Genomic DNA, 21,493 nt, shown 5'->3' with positions numbered 1-21,493 from the left:
GGAACATCACTGTACACTCCTCTCTAGCCTGAAAAAAACAATGGTTCACCACTACTCTAAGCTTTCTGGATTAACACATTTCCTATCCACGTTGCCACTGTCCATTTATGGGCTTTAATTTGCTAAACATGTCCTTATGTGGTACCTTATCACTTTGAAAGTTCATATGACCAACAATAACTGCGCTACCCTGACCAACTCTCTCTGTTATTTCAAAGAATGCAATCATGTTAGTCAAACACAATTTCCTGTTAACAAACCTGTTAACTGCTGATTTTCATTTATTCGCCCATATTTTTACAAATATCAAGTAATTTGGTCCCAGATTATTGTCTCTGAAGGTTTTCCCATCACTGACATTAAGCTGAATGGCCTGTAGTTGCGGGGTTTATACCTCTTCCCCTTTTTTAAACAGAATCATAGAATGGTTACAGCACAGAAGGAGGCCCTTCAGCCATTGTGTCTGTGCTGGCCTTCTGAAAGAGCAATTCATCGGTTGCCACTCCCTTGCCTTTTCCCTGTAGCCCTGTACATTTTTCATTTTCAGATAATGATCCAATTCCCTATTGAAAGCCTCGATTGAACCTGCCTCCACTACACTCTAAGACAGTGCATTCCAGATCCTAACACTCGCTGTGTGACAAAGAATTTTCTCATGTCTCCATTGCTTCTTTTGCCTATTACCTTTAATCTGTATCCTCTGGTTCTCAATCCTTCCATCAATGGGAACAGTTTCTCCCTATCTACTCTGTCCAGACCCCTCATGATTTTGAACACCTCTATCAAATCCCCTCTCAACCTTCTCTAAGAAGAACAGCCCCAGCTTCTCCAATCTATCCACGTAACTGAAGTCCCTCATCCCTTGAGCCATACTCGTGAATCTTTTCTGCACCTTCTCCAATGCCTTCACATCCTTCCTAAAGTGTGATGCCCAGCACTGGACACAATACGGTTGAGATGCAATCAGTATCTTATACAGGTTAAACATAACTCATTTTTATGCTCAATGCTCTGATTAATAAAGCCTAGGATACTATATGCATTATCAGCCATGCTATCAACCTGTCCTACCACCTTCAATGATTTATGCACATATACACCCAGGTCCCACCTGCACCACCACCAGCCCCCCTGCCCCCACCTTTAGAACAGCACTCTTTATCTTAATAAAAGCAAAATACTATGGACGCTGGAAATCTGAAATCAAAGTGGAAAATGCTGGAAAAACTCAGCAGGTCTGGCAGCATCTGTGGAGAGAGAAACAGGGTTAACGTTTCGAGTCCATATGACTCTTTTCAGAGCTTGATTTTATATTGTCTCTCTGCAATCTTCCTACCAAAATGAATCATTTCACACTTCTCTGCATTAAATTACATCTGCCACCTGTCTGCCCATTCCACCATCCTGTCTATATCTGTTTGAAGTTTTACACTACACTATAGGCACACTATACCTCGTCATGGTATACAATACTACTAAGTTTTGTATCATTTTCAAATTTTGAAATTGTGCCCTTTGCACCAAGGTCTAGGTCACTAAAACAACCATTACTCTTTGTTTCCTGTTACTCAGCCAATTTATATCCATGTTGTTACTGTCCCTTTTATTTCACAAACTCTAGCTTTGCCCACAGCTCGTTGTAATGCAGCTCCTTATCAAATTGTCTTTTGGAAGACGACGTGCACTACATCAGCATATTAACCCTCTGTAATTTCATCAAAAAACTCAAGCAAGCTAGATAAATATGATTTGCCCTTAACAAATCGGTGCTGGCTTTCCTTAATTAACCCACATCTGCCCAAGGGACTATTAATTTTCTCCTGAATTATTGTTTCTAGAAGCTTCCTTACCACTGAGGTTAAACTGACTGGCCTATGGTTGCAGGGCTTATCTTTTCATCCTCTTTTGAACAAGGGTGTGACAATTCTCCTGTCCTTTGGCACCACTCCTGAGTCTAAGGAGATTGGAAAATTATGGCTAGAGACACTGCAATTTCCACTCATAGGAATAAAGGAGGAAGGAGCAGGAGTTCATTCGATAAGTTCATGGCTGATCTAGTTGTGGTCTCAACTCCAATTTCCTATAATCCTTGACTTCCTTGTCGATCAAAAATCTATCTAACTCAGTCTTGAATAAGTTCAATGGCCCAGCCTCCATTTCTTTCTGAGGAAGACAATTCCACAGACTAACAGTCCTCTGAGAGATTAAAATTTCTCCTCATGTCCATCTTCAAAGGGGCATCTCTTATTTTTAAACCGTGTTCCCTAGTCCGAGTCTCTTCCAGAAGAGGAAACATCCTCCTGGTATTCACCCTATCCAGTCCCTTAAAGATCTTATATACTTCAAAGATCACCTCTCATCCTTCTAATCTCCAATGGGTATAGGCCTAACCTGTTCAGCCTTCCTTCATGAGATAAGCCCCATATCCCAGGAATGAGTTGAGTGAACCTTCTCTGAACTGCCCCTAATGCAATTATATCTTTTTTAAAGTAAGGGGACAAAGCTGTACACAGTATTCCAGATGTGGGCTGGGATTTTCTGGCCCTGTTGTGGAAACTCCCCTCTGTGGTTTCACCAAGGCCCTGTACAGCCACAGGTTCTCCTTGCAATAAGTACCAACATTCCATTTGCCTTTCTAATCACTTGCTATGCCTGCGTACCAGCTTTTTGTGATTCATGTACCAAGACACCCAGGTCCCTCTGTACCACCAAGCTCTATGTACTCTCTCTATTAGACAGGTTGCAGAGAACCTGTCTACCTCACTTTGAAGATTCACTACCTCCTCTTGACAATTTAATTTCCTACCAATCTTGGTATCATCCTACTCTCACTTCCTTCAGCATCCTTGGATGCATCTCATCTGGTCCTGGTGTCTTATCAACTTTTAAGTACAGACAGCCTATCCAGTACCTCTTCTTTATCAATTTTAAACCCTTTAAAAGTCTGAATTAACTCTTCCGTCACCATGGCCTGGGCAGAATATCCTTCCTTGGTGAAGACAGATGCAAAGTATTCATTTAATACCTCAGCATGCTCCTGCCTCCAGGTGTAGATCCCCTTTTAGGCCTCTCATCAACCCCAGTCCTCATTTTACCACCCTTTTGCTATTTATATGCCTATAGAAGACTTTGGAATTCCCTTTTATGTTAGCTGCCAGTCTCTTTTCATACTCTCTCTTTCCTTTTCTTATTTGCTTTTTCACTCCCCCTCTGAACCTTTTATATTCAGCCTGCTCCTCCATTGCATTATCCACCTGATATCTGTCATAAGCATACCTTTCCTTCATCTTAAGTTCCATCTCTTTCGCCAACCAGCATGTTCCAGAACTGTTTGTCCTACTTTTTGCCTTTGTGAGAATATACTTTGACTGTACTTCTCTTCTTTAAAAGCTGCTTTTCTTGTTAATCCTTGTTTCCAATTTATCTGGGTCAGATCCATTCTTCCCCCAGCTTATCATTCTTACTCTGAATTGCTCCTTGTCCTTTATCATAGCCAGCCTAAATCTTATGATACAATGATCACTGTCCGCTAAGTGTTTCCCCATTAACACTTGATCCGCTTGGCCCACCTCATTCCCAAGAACCAGGTTCAATACTTGCCATCCTCCAGTCCTCTGGCAGCATGCTCAAATCCAAGGAAGATTGGAAAATTGTGGCAGAGCCTCGGTAATTTCCAACCTTATTACCCTCAGCAACCTGGGACACATTCCAACCAGGTTACTTTGAGCATTGCGAACCTTTTAAATACCTCCTCATTTTCTATTTTTATCCCTTCCAGTATTGCGACTACCTTCTCCTTTAATGCTTCATTGGCAGCACCCACTTCACTAGTGAAGATGGGTAAAGTGCTCTTTTCATACCTCAGCCATGCTCTCTGCCTCAACAAGATCTCCTTTGTGGGTGCCTAATCAACCGCACATATCCTTTCATCACTTTCTTACTATTTATATGTTTATATAGAACTTTTGGATTTCTTCTTTTATGTTATCTACTGAACTAGCCCCAAAAGGCTGAGAGGCACCAGAAGCAGCAAATTGGAACAATTCCAAGATGCTGTGTAGGGACATACGGGAGGTAACCGCTGCAAGAAGCAACACCACTGTACCAATCAAGGGCAAGGGTGGCAGGATGCTATTGGTGGATGAGGAACGGGAGCAAAGTTGTAAGGAGCCTATCTTTTTATTTTCTGTTGGATTGTGGATTAAAATTACAATGGTTGCAATTTGAAAGACATGTCCACTGGAACAGAGTGAGAGGTATATACAATGTTGCAGTCCTGGAACAGAGTGTGCCATGAAAGACAGGATGGTGCCGGAAAGGAAACCTGGACCAAGGGAGCTGCCTGGCAACAATGTTTTAATTGGCTCCTGACCAGGTTTTGTGAGATAAGCAGTTCAGCTGAATAGCTCCTAGCCTGAAAGGAACAAGACCTAAAACCTCTTTCTCCTGTGCGTGGAAGATTCCACTAGTTCCATTATAATAGCAAGCTGGCTTTTTCTTCTCATGTCTCTAAAACCTGCTCTCTCTCGCTGAAAACCTCTGTCAAGAGGCAAAGGGGAAAATCACTGTTAGAGACATTGAAAGGCGAGTGCTCAACCAGTGAACTAAATACTGGAAGATTACCTCATGTCATCAACAAGAACTGAAAGGAATTTGGAAGACATTGATCAATATCAACCCATAGAATCCTGTACTCTGGAATTGGTGCTATTGAACTTTTTTATCCCACCCTTAAAATCCATGATTTTGTGTGTCTTATGTGTCTTGTATGTGTGTGTATAGGGATTTAAGAGGGGGGTAGAGTTTAGGTTGTAGATTTAGAAATGAGCAGTTCATATTTCTTTCTTTTGCCACTGGTTAACGACAGTTTGTTCAATATACAATTATTTACTTATTAAGTTTACAAAGCTGGTGCTCGTATTCTGTTAGCCTAAATTAAACAGTGAGGTAGAATTGGGGCAGTCTGGTGATTTGATCAAACTTTTCACATTTGTCGCAGCTCAGGGAACAGTGGGGCTGCATATTACAGTGCACTATCCCCAGTGATTCTTGACAAGGTGAGTGGAACACTTTCGGGAGATCCTCAACCAGCCCCAGCTCCACGTTCAAGTTCAATGACAGCATCGCACCTCAGCAGCTGAACATCAGCCTGGGAGAATTGCCAGGTTAGAGGTTCAAAGGGCCATCAAGAACCTGAAGAACAACATGGCACCTGGGATCGACGAGATACCAGCAGAGCTACTGGAACATGGCAAGTACACCATCAGAGCAGAGCTCACGAACCTGTTCAACAAGGTCTGGGCTGTGGAGGAGGTCTTGGATGACTGGAGGTGAAGACTAATCATCAAGCTGCCAAAGAAAGGGGACCTCAGCGACTGCAGCAACTGCGGGGGGACATAATACTGCTGTCAGTACCAGGCAAGGTCTTTAGCATGGTGTTCAACTGCTTGGCAACAATGTTTTAATTGGCTCCTGACCAAGTTTAGCTGAATAGCTCCTAACCTGAAAGGAATAAGACCTAAAACCTCTTTCTCCTGTGTGTGGAAGATTCCAGTAATTCCAATATAATAGCAAGCTGGCTTTTTCTTCTCATGTCTCTATAACCTGCTGTCTCTCATTGAAAACTTCTGTCAAGAAGCAAAGGGGAAAATCACTGTTAGAGACATTGAAAGCAGAAGTAGATGGTATCCTTCATAAATAATAGACAGGTTTCTAGACTGGCAGATCATGCAACAAGCTGGTCTTTATACTCAGGAACATTACAGAGCACAGCCTAGATTATCAGAAGCCACTTGTTATCAACTTCATCAATTTCAAGAAGGCTTCGATTGCATCCTTCGGCAGTCACTTGGGTACGATATTAGACAGTACAGCATCCCAGAGCAGTATTTCATATCTCAAAGCCTAATAAAGCAATTCTAGCTGCTGCATCAAGACCAGCATGGACACCATGGATCCCTTCAACATCACCACAAGAGTATAGCTTGCTGCATGTCATCCCTATTCCTTTTTCTCTTGGTTATCAATTTCACCATGAGGAAGGCGATGGTGGGCGGAAGCTTTGGTATCCCGTGGCAACACCACCAGTTGATGGACCTAGATTTGCAAATGACATCATCACGCTAGCTAAAGAAACGTGCGCTCCAAGACATGACCACCAGCCTTGAGAGTAGTGGCACTAGGGTTGGTATACACATCAACTGCGGGAAGACCAAGACAGAGACAACTGGATGCAACAAGGCCCTCTCATCACCGTCGGACAACAGGACATCAAGGATGTCATCCAATTCCCCTAGGAATAGGAAGCAACATCTCCAGGAAGTGTGATGTAGTGATTGATGTTCTCACAACAACAACTGCAATCTATGCCAATGAGTCATGGACGAGAACAGCAAAGGTATGGCATTAGTTGGGCGTCATTCACCAACGTTACCCAGGTAAGATCCTGAAGGTCACATGGAGAGACAAAATTACCAATGAGGAAGTGTGACAGAGAACTGGACATGGCGATGGAGAGACAATTGAGACTGGCCCGACACGTATTTTGCCTTCCGGATGTACACGCCAGCAGAGCAGCAGTAAAATAGACACTAGTAGGTGGAAGAAGAAGACAGGGTCAGCCAAAGAAGACCTGGCCAAGTACAAGTACATGCCTTCAAGTGGGGGACACGACTTGGGCTGGAGCAAAAGTAACTGTGATGGACTGAGGCCGTGGCAGAGTCTCGCTGCCATTGTCCAGCATGCAGGAACTAAGTCTAAGTCTATATGTGAAATAATATTGTCAATCTCAATCCATTTCCCAGTGGCTTTGGCTCTTAGCACTAAACGATCCTCAATGTAAACACATAGGTCTTAGAATTTTTGGTTTCTGAAAACAGTAATATGGGTGTCTTACTGAAATTAGGATTGGAGTGTGAAGATTAACTGAGGCTGATGGGACAGTGTAGAGGGAGCTTTACTCTGTGTATAACCCTGTGCTGTACGTGTCCTGGGAGTGTTTGATGGGGACAGAGTAGAGGGAGCTTTACTCTGTATCTAACCCTGTCCTATACCTGTCCTGGGAGTGTTTGATGGGGACAGTGTAGAGGGAGCTTTACCCTGTTTCTAACCCCATGCTATACCTGTCCTGGGAGTGTGTGATGGGGACAGTGTAGAGGGAGTTTTACTCTGTAGCTAACCCCGTGCTGTACCTGTCCTGGTAGTGTTTGCCGGGGACAGTGTAGAGGGAGCTTTACCCTGTTTCTAACCCCGTGCTGTACCTGTCCTGGGAGTGTGTGATGGGGACAGTGTAGAGGGAGCTTTATACTGTATCTAACCCCGTGCTGTAGTTGCCCAGGGAGTGTTTAATGAGGACAGAGTAGTTTGTCATATAAAGTAGGCAGACACCAACCGCCATCTCAGGACAGCTAATGATGGACAATGCATACCTATCCTTTCCAATGACACCCACATCCTGAATTAAACCGTGCTGCTTCCCTATTCCAGAAAGCCAGTGGGGAAGGTCAGAAGTGGAGCCAGCTGGAACAGCACTGTGGGTGTACCTACGCCAAATGAACTGCAGCAGTTCAAGAAGGTGACTCACCACCCCCTTCTCAAGGGCAATTAGGGATGGGCAGGAAATGCTGGCCTGGCCAACGACACCCACATCCCAAACAAATGAATAAAAAGTAATGGTCACATATTTTTATAGACTTGTATTTATAGAGATACACATTACAAGCATGCATCTCCTAATGCAAGCACCACAGTTTCAATCTGTTCCTACTTTTGGAGCACAATGGACTGCCCAGCTAATGCCCACTGACCTGCTTTCAACCAAACACAATTAATACACAATTAACAAGCCTGATACGGCGATGGGTGGGAGGAGAGAGTGTTGGGTGTTCTTCTTGCAATCTACAGAGTCCTGAAGGGGCTTGACAGGGTTGACACTGGAAAGTTGTTTCCCTGCCTTGGAATCTAGAAACTGGGGGCAGTGTCCAATCATTTAAGAGTGAGATGAGGAAACGTTTCTTCCCTGAGGCAGTGATGAATCTTTGGAATTCTCTTCTCCAGAGGATTGTGGATGTTTCATTGTTAAATACATTCAAGGCTGAGATAGAGAAATTTTTAGTCTCCCAGGGGATCAATGGGTGTGGGGAGCAGGCGGGAAAGTGAAGCTGAGATCGAAGATGAGCCATTATCATATTGAATGGTGGAGCAAGCTCGAGGGGGCCGAATGGTCTACTCCTGCTCTTTATGTTCTTATCTCCAGAGAGTTTCTTGTGTTTTGGATCAAACAATAGTTCAATATTTTAGTCTATAAATTTCTGATAATGACTAAAACTGGAACCCAATTATGCAAGGCAGGATGGTGTGGAATCCTTATGTCTGCTGTTTTGGCAGAGCTGAACTGCCATTTACTCTAAACAGCATAGAGGGAGGGATTCCAGGAGCACAGTCAGCATCTTGCATCAATGACTGGAACATTTATTCCAGAGTTGGCGTTTTTTGCTTTGAGGATTATACTTCTCAGTTCCTCATATGTCTCATGACATAGGTTCATGAGTTATAGCTTAATAGAACAGTGCCGAGATTCCTCTCTCCCGCCTCACTACTCACAGACTAATGATTCTATCCTCTTGTCTAACAGCAACTGATTTCACAATAAAGTCATTGTCTGTTAGTTGCAACATTCTCTTTTTTCACCTTGTGGTCTGTACCGTCGTAGTGTGTGGAGATCACTCTGGGTGTATACTGAATACTGTATTCTCTCAATACCGGATACTGTTTGGGATGACACAGCTCACACTCCTATCAGCAGGAGATCAATGGCAGATAAACCAGATTCAGGACCTGTTTACAACATTAATATTTGTCTCGATCCTCAAGTTATTACCGAATGCCTAGTTTGATCTGGGCATAGCTCTCTGCTGCCACAAGCCCATGGTGAATTTTTTGTACCTGGTTGAGGAGATAATGAGGAATAATTACAAATATAAACTCATAACTCATTCTTGAGAAAGGTGTGGCTATCGGAAGATTGTGTGTGCCAAGATACCAATTGCCCCGAGTGCTTGTCAATCCACAAGTTGTTGCACGTCAAAACTCAAAAAGGGATCAGATTCTCACTCTCGCCACGTTCCAATAATCCAATGTTTTTCACATCACCTCCCTGACATTTCATCCTCCACTTCCAAAATCTTCTTCCTGCCTGTTACTGGGATAACATCCCATGGTTCCAGCAGATACCCACAGTGCTGTTCTTTATGTCAGAATCTTTAGTGGGGGAAGGAGAGTTCAGGAACCCATCACCCATTGTCTCCACCTGCACGACTATGAAAATCCCTGGAACAACTTGCATTTATAGATCACTTTAACACAATACCAAGAGAATGCTGCAATATGAAATGACACCCAAACAAGTAAAAAGTTATTAGGACAGATGGCCAAACATTTGATCAAATAGACAGGTTTAAAGTAGAAGAGAGAGGTGGAGAGGTTCAGGGAGGGAATTCCAGAGCTTGGGGCCCAAGGCAGCTGAAGGGACGCCACCAATGGCGGAGTAATTAAAATCGGGAGTGTGTAAGAGGCCAGAACTGGGGGAGTGCAGAGACCCCAGAGGGTTGTAAGACTGGGGAAGTTCAGAGACGATACCAGAAAGGAATTTGAAAACAAGGATGAGAGGTATCGAGGCCCAGTACATCTACAAGTACAGGGGGAATGAATTAGAATTTGAGCTGCAGTTTTGGATGAGTTGAAGTTTACATAGGCCAACCAGGAGACACACACACACACACACATGCACATCACAGGTGAATTTGCTTTCTGCTTGCTGCTTACCTCCCCCAGCAAACTGACCCGCTCCACCCTATAAACCCAGTGGAGGCCCTGTTAGCTATGTTTCCAGTGAACTTCCTCCTTAGTCCCAACAAAGCTCCAAAGGAAATTCAGCCCCATCACCCTTCTGTGAACCAATGCATCTCATCTGGTTCGATCCAAACATCATGAACCACCCCACAAACACACCACACACATACACACATACACAAAACCCCTGATAAAGCTCAGTTTCATTCTCTGCTTCCTGTCACTGAGCTTGCCTTCATCCAGTGACCAGGGATGTAGAGAGTTAAAGGCCAGTTACCACCCTGTTGCCAAACTCCATGACCAGTCACCTGGCCTTGCCCAGCCTTGTTTGTCCCTGCCCTGTGTGTCTCAATAAGTTGCATCGCAAAGCCAAATAAAAACTGCAAATATGTTGGAAAACTGAAACAACAAACACAGAACAAGAGAACTGTGGGTAGAACTACTAAGTATTTCCCTTTCATTGTCCCACCTCACATTCTTTCTCTCTCTCGATCCCTTTGGAGCATAAATACCAGCAGAGATCAGTTGGGCCAAATGGTCTGTCTTTGAACTTGAACACTATGTAATTTTTCTCACTCTTTCTCTCTCTGACAAGGAATGTGGTGAATAGTATAGATGACTTTAAGGGGAAGTTAGATAAACACATGAGAGAGAGAGAGGAAAAGGATATGATGATAGAAGTAGATAGAATGGGTACAGGCTTGTATAGAGTATTAATATTGACATGACAAGTTGGGCCAAAGGGCCTATGGGCTGTAAATTCTATGCAAAACTCTTTCTTTCTGTTTCTTTCTTAACTCTCTCTCTCAATCTATTCTTTTCGCTCTCTACATCCCTGCATGCCTCTCTTACTCACTTTCTCTCTTTTTCTCGTTCAGGGATGTAATGTCAGGTATTTGAGACCCATTGTCATGTGATGATCTAACAAATATTTTCTTGTCTGGGAACAGCTCCAAAACCTGAATTGAGCATCCAATCTGCAGAGCAAGTGCACAAAGGCGTATTGTCAAAGAAACTGGTACCAATCTTCACACATATCCTGAATTTGAATACTGAATGCAAATTCCACCATTCCAAAACTGCAATCCAACAGCATATAAACCAAAACAATTATTGAAAGGGCCATGATACAATTAGCAAGAGCAAGATGCCACGTACAGATTAACACACTCACAAACACACATGCCCCTCAACACACTCACAAACACACACACACATCTCAACACACTCACAAACACACAGACACCTCAACACACTCACAAACACACAGACACCTCAACACACTCACAAACACACAGACACCTCAACACACTCACAAACACACACACACCTCAACACACTCACAAACACACACACCTCAACACACTCACAAACACACAGACACCTCAACACACTCACAAACACACAGACACCTCAACACACTCACAAACACACAGACACCTCAACACACTCACAGGCACACACACCTCAGTACACTCACAAACACACAGACACCTCAACACACTCACAGGCACACACACCTCAGTACACTCACAAACACACAGACACCTCAACACACTTACAGGCACACACACCTCAGTACACTCACAAACACACACACACATCTCAACACACACAAACACACACACACCTTAACACACAAAAACACATGTCAATACGCACAATCACATACTTCAACACACTCACGAACACACACACTGTTCAACACACATAAACACACACACACCTTAACACACACAAACACATGTCAATACGCAAATCACACACTTCAACACACTCACAAACACACACACTGCCCAACACACATAAACACACTCACACATTTCAATACACACAAACATACACACACCTCAACACACTCTCAAACACACAAACACACTCACAAACACACACAGATCAAATACATATCAACACACACATAAACACACTCACAAACACATACACACACCAACACAATAACAAATACATGCTCACAAAGGCACACACAAACGTGGCAACACACTCAGAAATGCACACACATGTTGACACACTCACCATTTTGGAGCGCAGCTATGATTACTTCTAGCTGCCCTGGTCCCGAACAACCACACAGATAACATGTAGTTTCTTCTCTGCATCATTTACTTCCTTTTTGAATGTTGAGACGTAGTATTGCAGACACATTACAGGAAGCCCTATCACCACACTCAGCATTTGCATATAATCCAGGGGGCACGAATGGTTGAAGGGTTAGCAGGGTGGGGCTAGGAGTAGAGACAGGATAATGGGAGGAGCTTGCCTCAGGAGTAAACACTGGATAAAATACACCTACAAACATACAATTGCACAGATATGCACAGGCAGGCACTCGCGCATACACACATGCAGAGACATACACAGACACTTGCATAGACACAAATGCACACATACATACACACACACACACACACACACACAGAGGCAGACTTTAACACAGATACACATGCAGGCAGACTTACACACACACTTTCACATACATACAAAAAAAGACTCCTCTTTGAAAACTTCTAGCCGCACAATGCAATCACAGCTCTTTTCAACATCAGAATTTGATCAATGCTTTCATAGTCAGCCATTCCCCAAGTTTAACATTGCTAACCCACCCTCTGGCCATGACACACAGACAGATTTTCACACAAATACACACACAGACACACACACATGCACAAACACACACAAACAGACAAAGGCAGACTTGCACAGACACAGATGTTACTATAGACAAGGGAGTCGAGGGTTATGGGGGCAGACAGGAAGGTATTGGGACCACAATCAGATCAACCATGATAGTTTCAATTGGTGGAGCATGCTTGAAGGGCCAAATGGCCAATCCTGCTCCCAAGTCCCATGTCCCTGTGTTCCTTCATATTCACAATTCACACAGTTCACACATGCACAGAGACACACACAAATGTACATACACAAACTCAGTCACAGACAGACATAAACAGGTGAACAAATACACACAAAGATTAGGAAGGATTAAAAGGAAGTGGAGTGGCAGTATGATCAAATAAACTATTGTAGCATTCAGAAGGGCTGGTGTAGCTGAGTGGTTAAAGACAACATCCAGTTGGTTAGAACAAAAACAAAAACAGAATTACCTGGAAAAACTCAGCAGGTCTGGCAGAATCGGCGGAGAAGAAAAGAGTTAATGTTTCGAGTCCTCATGACCCTTCGACAGAACTTGAGTTCGAGTCCAAGAAAGAGTTGAAATATAAGCTGGTTTAAGGTGTGTGTGTGGGGGGGCGGAGAGAGAGAGAGAGAGAGAGATGGAGTAGGGGTGTGGTTGTAGGGACAAACAAGCAGTGATAGAAGCAGATCATCAAAAGATGTCAACAACAATAGTACAAAAGAACACATAGGTGTTAAAGTTAAAGTTGGTGATATTATCTAAACGAATGTGCTAATTAAGAATGGATGGTAGGGCACTTAAGGTATAGCTCTAGTGGGGGTGGGGAGAGCATAAAAGATGTAAAAAAATTTTTTTTTTATATAATGGAAATAGGTGGGAAAAGGAAAATCTATATAATTTATTGGAAAAAAAAGAAAAGGAAGGGGGAAACAGAAAGGGGGTGGGGGTTGGGATGGGGGAGGGAGCTCACGACCTAAAGTTGTTGAATTCAATATTCAGTCCGGAAGGCTGTAAAGTGCCTAGTCGGAAGATGAGGTGCTGTTCCTCCAGTTTGCGTTGGGCTTCACTGGAACAATGCAGCAAGCCAAGGACAGACATGTGGGCAAGAGAGCAGGGTGGAGTGTTAAAATGGCAAGCGACAGGGAGGTTTGGGTCATTCTTGCGGACAGACCGCAGGTGTTCTGCAAAGCGGTCGCCCAGTTTACGTTTGGTCTCTCCAATGTAGAGGAGACCACATTGGGAGCAACGAATGCAGTAGACTAAGTTGGGGGAAATGCAAGTGAAATGCTGCTTCACTTGAAAGGAGTGTTTGGGTCCTTGGACGGTGAGGAGAGAGGAAGTGAAGGGGCAGGTGTTGCATCTTTTGCGTGGGCATGGGGTGGTGCCATAGGAGGGGGTTGAGGAGTAGGGGGTGATGGAGGAGTGGACCAGGGTGTCCCGGAGGGAGCGATCCCTACGGAATGCCGATAGGGGGGGTGAAGGGAAGATGTGTTTGGTAGTGGCATCATGCTGGAGTTGGCGGAAATGGCGGAGGATGATCCTTTGAATGCGGAGGCTGGTAGGGTGATAAGTGAGGACAAGGGGGACCCTATCATGTTTCTGGGAGGGAGGAGAAGGCGTGAGGGCGGATGCGCGGGAGATGGGCCGGACACGGTTGAGGGCCCTGTCAACGACCGTGGGTGGAAAACCTCGGTTAAGGAAGAAGGAGGACATGTCAGAGGAACTGCTTTTGAAGGTAGCATCATCGGAACAGATGCGACGGAGGCGAAGGAACTGAGAGAATGGGATGGAGTCCTTACTGGAAGCGGGGTGTGAGGAGCTGTAGTCGCGATAGCTGTGGGAGTCGGTGGGTTTGTAATGGATATTGGTGGACAGTCTATCACCAGAGATTGAGACAGAGAGGTCAAGGAAGGGAAGGGAAGTGTCAGAGATGGACCACGTGAAAATGATGGAGGGGTGGAGATTGGAAGCAAAATTAATAAATTTTTCCAAGTCCCGACGAGAGCATGAAGTGGCACTGTAGTAATCATCGATGTACCGGAGAAAGAGTTGTGGAAGGGGGCCGGAGTAGGACTGGAACAAGGAATGTTCCACATACCCCATAAAGAGACAGGCATAGCTGGGGCCCATGCGGGTACCCATAGCCACACCTTTTATTTGGAGGAAGTGAGAGGAGTTGAAGGAGAAATTGTTCAGCGTGAGAACAAGTTCAGCCAGACGGAGGAGAGTAGTGGTGGATGGGGATTGTTCGGGCCTCTGTTCGAGGAAGAAGCTAAGGGCCCTCAGACCATCCTGGTGGGGGATGGAGGTGGAGAGGGATTGGACGTCCATGGTGAAGAGGAAGCGGTTGGGGCCAGGGAACTGGAAATTGTTGATGTGACGTAAGGTGTCAGAGGAATCACGGATGTAGGTGGGAAGGGACTGGACAAGGGGAGAGAGAAGGGAGTCAAGATAATGAGAAATTAGTTCTGTGGGGCAGGAGCAAGCTGAGACGATCGGTCTACCGGGGCAGTTCTGTTTGTGGATTTTGGGTAGGAGATAGAAGCGGGCCGTCCGAGCTTGGGCGACTATCAGGTTGGAAGCTGTGGGAGGGAGATCCCCAGAGGAAATGAGGTCAGTGACAGTCCTGGAAACAATGGCTTGATGTTCAGTGGTGGGGTCATGGTCCAGGGAGAGATAGGAGGAAGTGTCTGCGAGTTGACGCTCAGCCTCCGCGAGGTAGAGGTCAGTGCGCCAGACAACAACAGCACCACCCTTGTCAGCGGGTTTGATGACAATGTCAGGGTTGGACCTGAGAGAATGGAGTGCAGTAAGTTCAGAGAGAGACAGGTTAGAATGGGTGAGAGGAGCAGAGAAATTGAGACGACTAATGTCGCGCCGACAGTTCTCAACGAAAAGATCAAAAGAAGGTAAGAATCCAGAGGGAGGGGTCCAGGTGGAGGGAGAATATTGGAGATGGGTAAAAGGATCCGTTGAACTGGGAGAGGACTCCTGCCCAAAGAAGTGAGCCAGGAGACGAAGACGGCGGAAGAAGAGTTCAGCATCATGCCGAGCCCGAAATTCATTGAGGTGAGGGCGTAAGGGTATGAAACTAAGTCCTTCCAGTTCCCTGGCCCCAACCGCTTCCTCTTCACCATGGACGTCCAATCCCTCTACACCTCCATCCTCCACCAGGATGGTCTGAGGGCCCTTAGCTTCTTCCTCGAACAGAGGCCCGAACAATCCCCATCCACCACTACTCTCCTCCGTCTGGCTGAACTTGTTCTCACGCTGAACAATTTCTCCTTCAACTCCTCTCACTTCCTCCAAATAAAAGGTGTGGCTATGGGTACCCGCATGGGCCCCAGCTATGCCTGTCTCTTTATGGGGTATGTGGAACATTCCTTGTTCCAGTCCTACTCCGGCCCCCTTCCACAACTCTTTCTCCGGTACATCGATGATTACTTCGGTGCCACTTCATGCTCTCGTCAGGACTTGGAAAAATTTATTAATTTTGCTTCCAATCTCCACCCCTCCATCATTTTCACATGGTCCATCTCTGACACTTCCCTTCCCTTCCTTGACCTCTCTGTCTCAATCTCTGGTGATAGACTGTCCACCAATATCCATTACAAACCCACCGACTCCCACAGCTATCGCGACTACAGCTCCTCACACCCCGCTTCCAGTAAGGACTCCATCCCATTCTCTCAGTTCCTTCGCCTCCGTCGCATCTGTTCCGATGATGCTACCTTCAAAAGCAGTTCCTCTGACATGTCCTCCTTCTTCCTTAACCGAGGTTTTCCACCCACGGTCGTTGACAGGGCCCTCAACCGTGTCCGGCCCATCTCCCGCGCATCCGCCCTCATGCCTTCTCCTCCCTCCCAGAAACATGATAGGGTCCCCCTTGTCCTCACTTATCACCCTACCAGCCTCCGCATTCAAAGGATCATCCTCCGCCATTTCCGCCAACTCCAGCATGATGCCACTACCAAACACATCTTCCCTTCACCCCCCCTATCGGCATTCCGTAGGGATCGCTCCCTCCGGGACACCCTGGTCCACTCCTCCATCACCCCCTACTCCTCAACCCCCTCCTATGGCACCACCCCATGCCCACGCAAAAGATGCAACACCTGCCCCTTCACTTCCTCTCTCCTCACCGTCCAAGGACCCAAACACTCCTTTCAAGTGAAGCAGCATTTCACTTGCATTTCCCCCAACTTAGTCTACTGCATTCGTTGCTCCCAATGTGGTCTCCTCTACATTGGAGAGACCAAACGTAAACTGGGCGACCGCTTTGCAGAACACCTGCGGTCTGTCCGCAAGAATGACCCAAACCTCCCTGTCGTTTGCCATTTTAACACTCCACCCTGCTCTCTTGCCCATATGTCTGTCCTTGGCTTGCTGCATTGTTCCAGTGAAGCCCAACGCAAACTGGAGGAACAACACCTCATCTTCTGACTAGGCACTTTACAGCCTTCCGGACTGAATATTGAATTCAACAACTTTAGTTCGTGAGCTCCCTCCCCCATCCCAACCCCCAGCCCCTTTCTGTTTCCCCCTTCCTTTTCTTTTTTTTCCAATAAATTATATAGATTTTCCGTTTCCCACCTATTTCCATTATATAAAAAAAAATTTTTTTTACATCTTTTATGCTCTCCCCATCCCCACTAGAGCTATACCTTGAGTGCCCTACCATCCATTCTTAATTAGCACATTCGTTTAGATAATATCACCAACTTTAACTTTAACACCTATGTGTATTTTTGTACTATTGTTGTTGACATCTTTTGATGATCTGCTTCTATCACTGCTTGTTTGTCCCTACAACCACACCCCCACTCCACCTCTCTCTCTCTCTCTCTCTCTCCGCCCCCCACACACACACCTTAAACCAGCTTATATTTCAACTCTTTCTTGGACTCGAACTCAAGTTCTGTCGAAGGGTCATGAGGACTCGAAACGTTAACTCTTTTCCTCTCCGCCGATGCTGCCAGACCTGCTGAGTTTTTCCAGGTAATTCTGTTTTTGTTTTTGTTTTGGATTTCCAGCATCCGCAGTTTTTTTGTTTTTATCTAGTTGGTTAGAATTAAGGAGCAATAGAGGAGCTGTTTTGCTACTGTGCACATAATGCTTGTCTCCAAATCATGGGAAGGAGATGTAGAGGAGCACATTTACTGAAAGCTGCAGTAACTGCGGAGTGGTGATAATGGGAACTTCAATTATCCTAACATAGACTGCAGTATTGATCTTTCTTGATCAGTGTGCTTCCAGTGAGGAAGTAAGCAGCGCTGGATTGAGTTCTAAGGAAAAAAGTGAGGCAGTGGAACATTTTTCAGTGGGGGAGCATTTGGGAAATATTGATCATATTAGGTTGAGAATAGTTATGGAAAAGGGCTAGCTACGATCAAAGGAACTCACCAAGAACTTAGACAGTGCCTTCCAAACCCATGACTACTACCATCTAGAAGGACAGGGGCAACAGACACATAGGAATACCACCACTTGAAAACCACTCACCATCTGACTTGGAAATACATCGCCATTCCTTCACTATCACTGGGTCAAAATCCTGGAACTCCCTCCCTAACAGCACTGTGGGTGTACCTACACTAGATGGACTGCAGCGGTTCAAGAAGACAGCTTACCACCACCTTCTCAAGGGCGATTAGGGGTTGGCAATAAATGCTGGCCTAGCCAGTGACCCCCACATCCCATGAATGAATTAAAAAAAGCAAAAACATTTAATGAGAGGAGACCTAATTTCAGTAAGGTGAAAAGTTGACTGGAATAAAAAATTGTTATTGCTGAATAAAGAGACAAGCTGTCAGAACTTTTCATCTTGCACTCATCAGGACAGTTCGCAAAAATACCAATAGTAAGGGAAACAATAATTTACACTGCATGAGAAGAGAATGTTGATTGGTTGGCAAGTGGACTCTGATTAGTAGAGGTGTTGCCATGGAGAATGCACCAGGGAATAGTTAACTGCCAAGCTTTTGTTCAAATTTATATTTGTCAGGGCATTGCAAAATTCAAAACATAGTGTTCAATATTAGATGTAATTCCACAATTGGATAACAATTACTAAACAATCCCAATTGTGCTAGGAATTCCACTGAAAACCAATTTAAGATTATCAGTCAGGTACACAGTGTGGCTCCTTTTGCATGCCTGAAGCTACATATACTCACACACGGGGCCCTGTCCTTTTCAGACAGAAGAAGTACATCCAAGCATTAGGCCTTTTTCAACTAAATGAAAGGTCAGGGGACAGCCATTCCTTGTTCATTCCACATGGCAATGCCTTGACCAATCAATGTTGATTTGCCCGGTTTGAATTTGAATCAAAACTTGGCAGTTAACCGTTCCATGATGCATTCTCCCTGCCAACACCTCGACCAGAGTCCACTTGTCAACCAATAAACACTCTCTTCTCATGAAGTATAAATTGTTGTTCCCTTTACTACTGATATTCTTGTGAATCTGTCCCGATGAGTGCAAGACAAAAAGCTTTTTCGGCATGTCTCCATTTTCAGCGATACTCAGGTTCTGTACTGCCAAAAATTGTTAGGCAATACAATAATTGATCAACGGGAGGCCTTCAAAGGGGATACAGAATAGACAAATTTCCATGCGGGAGAAATGAAGGACATCCAAAGCTAGAGATCCTGGGATGACTAAAGATACGGAGTGAAACAAAAATTGAAGCCATGTGATTAATTGGAGGAGAGACAACTTCAATGGGGTAACAATGGACCTGGCCCAGGTAAATTAGAAGCAGCAATCAGCAGTTAAAACTGTAACTGAAAAGTGGGCTGCCTTTAAAGAGGAGATAGTCCAACTACAATCAAGGGGAGGTGTTGGCATCGTGGTATTGCTGCTTGGTTAGTAATCCAGGCACACAGAATAATGCCCCGAGGACCGGAGTGTGAATCCCACCATGGCAGATGGTGGAATTTGAATTCAATAAAAACCTGGAATTAAAAGTTCCCATCTAATCATGGCCATCATTGATTGTTGTAAAAGCCCATCTGGTTCACTAATGCCCTTTAGGGAAGGAAATCTGCTGTCCTGACCTGGTCTGGCCTGGCCTACACGTGACTCCAGACCCACAGCAATATTGTTGGCTCTTAAATGCCCTCTGAACAAATGCATTTAGGGATGGGCAACAAATGCTGGCCCAGCCAGGAACGCCCACATCCCATGAATGAATTTTTAAAAATTCCCTCGAGAGGGAAAGATGGGGCAAACAAATCCAGATAGTCCTGGATGATGAAAAAGATAGAGATTAAGTTGAAGCAGAAAGAGCATGCTTATGTCAGGTGGATAATAAAATGGAGAACAAAGCCAAATATAGAAGGTTCAGAGGGAAATTGAAAAAAAAGACAAATAATAGAAGCAAAGAGAGATTATGAGAAGAGACTGGTAGCTAACATAGGAGGGAATCCAAAATTCTTCTATGGGTATATAAATAGCAAAATGGTGGCAAAAAGAGGAGTGGGACTGATTATGGACCAGAAAGGGAATCTATACATGGAAGTGAGGAATGGCTGAGGTATTAAGTGAATTCTTTGTATCTATCTTTACCAAGGAAGATACTGCATGGGTCATGATGAAACAAAAGGTAGTTCAGACACTTAGATTGGTTTTAAATTGATAAGGAGGTGGTATTGGATAGTTTGCCTGTAATTATAGTTGTGAAGGAACCAGGACCGGATGAGATGCATCCAAGGATATTGAGGAAAGTGAGAGTGGAAATTGCAGAGGCAATGGCCATAATTTTCCAACCTTCCTTAGACTCAGGGGCGATGCCAGAGGACTGGAGAATTCCAAACATTACACCCTTGTTCAAAAAAGGCTTTAAGGATAAACCCAGCAACTGCAGACCAGTCTGCTTAACATCAGTGGTGGGGAAAGTTTTAGAAATGATGATTCAGAATGAAATTAATATACACTTGAGCAAGGAAAGCCAGCATAGATTTGTTAAGGACAAACTGTGTTTAACTAACTTGCTGGAGTTTTTTGAAGAGATAACAGAGAAGATGGATAAGGTTGATACTGTTAATGTGGTGTACATGGTCTTCCAAAAGGCATTCGATATGGTGCCGCACAAAGGACTTGTGAACAAAGTTAGAATTCATGGAATAAAAGGGACAGGAGCAATATAGATACAAAACTGACTGAGTGACAGGAAACAGGGTACTTTATTTCTCAGACTGGGGGATGTTTTATGGTGGAGTTCCTCATGGGTCAGTCTTAGGACCCTTACATTTTATCATATGCATTAATGATCTTGACCTTGGTGTACGGGCACAATTCCAAATTTGTGAACAACACAAAACTTAAAAGCATTGTGAACTTTGAGGATTATAGAGTAGAACTTCAAAACGACATAGACAGGCTGGTGGAATGGGTAGACAGGTGGCAGATGAAGTTCGGTGCAGGCAAATGTGAAGTGATTCATTCTGGTAGGAAGAAAATGGAGACACAATATTAAAAAAGGGGTACAATTTTAAATGGGGTGCAGGAGTGGAGGGACCTGGGTGTATATGTGCATAAGTAATTGAATGCAGCAAGACAGGTTGGGAAAGTGGTTAATAATACAGTATCCTGGTCTTTATTAATAGAGGCATAGAGCACAAGAGCAAGGAGATTAAGTTAAACTTTAAAAAACATTTTTTTAATTCTTTCACCGGGATGTGGACATCACTGGCAAAGCCAGCAATTGTCATCCTTCGCTAATTGCCTTTGAATGAGTGGCTTGCTAGGCCATTTCAGAGGGCATCAAGAGTCAACCGCATTGCTGTGGGTCTGGAGTCACATGTAGGCCAGACCAGATAAGGACAGCAGATTTCCTTCCCTAAAGGACATTAGTGAACCAGATGGGCTTTTACAACAACCAATGATAGTTTCATGGCCCCATTGTTGAGACTGGCTTTCAATTCCAGATTTTTCAATTGAATTTAAATTCCACCAGCTGTAGTGCTGGGGTTTGAATCTGTGCCC

At 44.5% G+C, this 21,493-nt stretch overlaps 1 protein-coding gene across 3 annotated transcripts in view; it reads right to left on the bottom strand.

The window, feature by feature from the left end:
* The window catches only part of LOC121277472 (FYN-binding protein 1), a 205,771-nt gene extending 193,715 nt beyond the window's left edge, over positions 1-12,056 (bottom strand). For 2 of the 3 annotated variants that reach the window (XM_041187001.1, XM_041187002.1), the window contains exon 1: positions 11,884-12,056. Coding sequence is in view for 1 of the 3 variants with exons in the window: in XM_041187002.1 (XP_041042936.1) it covers positions 11,884-11,886 (3 nt within the window). In the remaining 2 variants the exon portion in view is untranslated. The remainder of the gene's footprint in view (positions 1-11,883) is intronic. The other variant, XM_041187004.1, reaches the window with a different exon arrangement.
* Between the last annotated feature and the right edge of the window lie 9,437 nt (positions 12,057-21,493).

Source organism: Carcharodon carcharias, chromosome 4 (assembly GCF_017639515.1).
Source record: "Carcharodon carcharias isolate sCarCar2 chromosome 4, sCarCar2.pri, whole genome shotgun sequence".
Classification (NCBI taxonomy): Eukaryota; Metazoa; Chordata; class Chondrichthyes; order Lamniformes; family Lamnidae; genus Carcharodon; species Carcharodon carcharias.
Note: the sequence above shows the minus strand (reverse complement) of the source record. Positions and strands in the feature narration are given on the sequence as shown.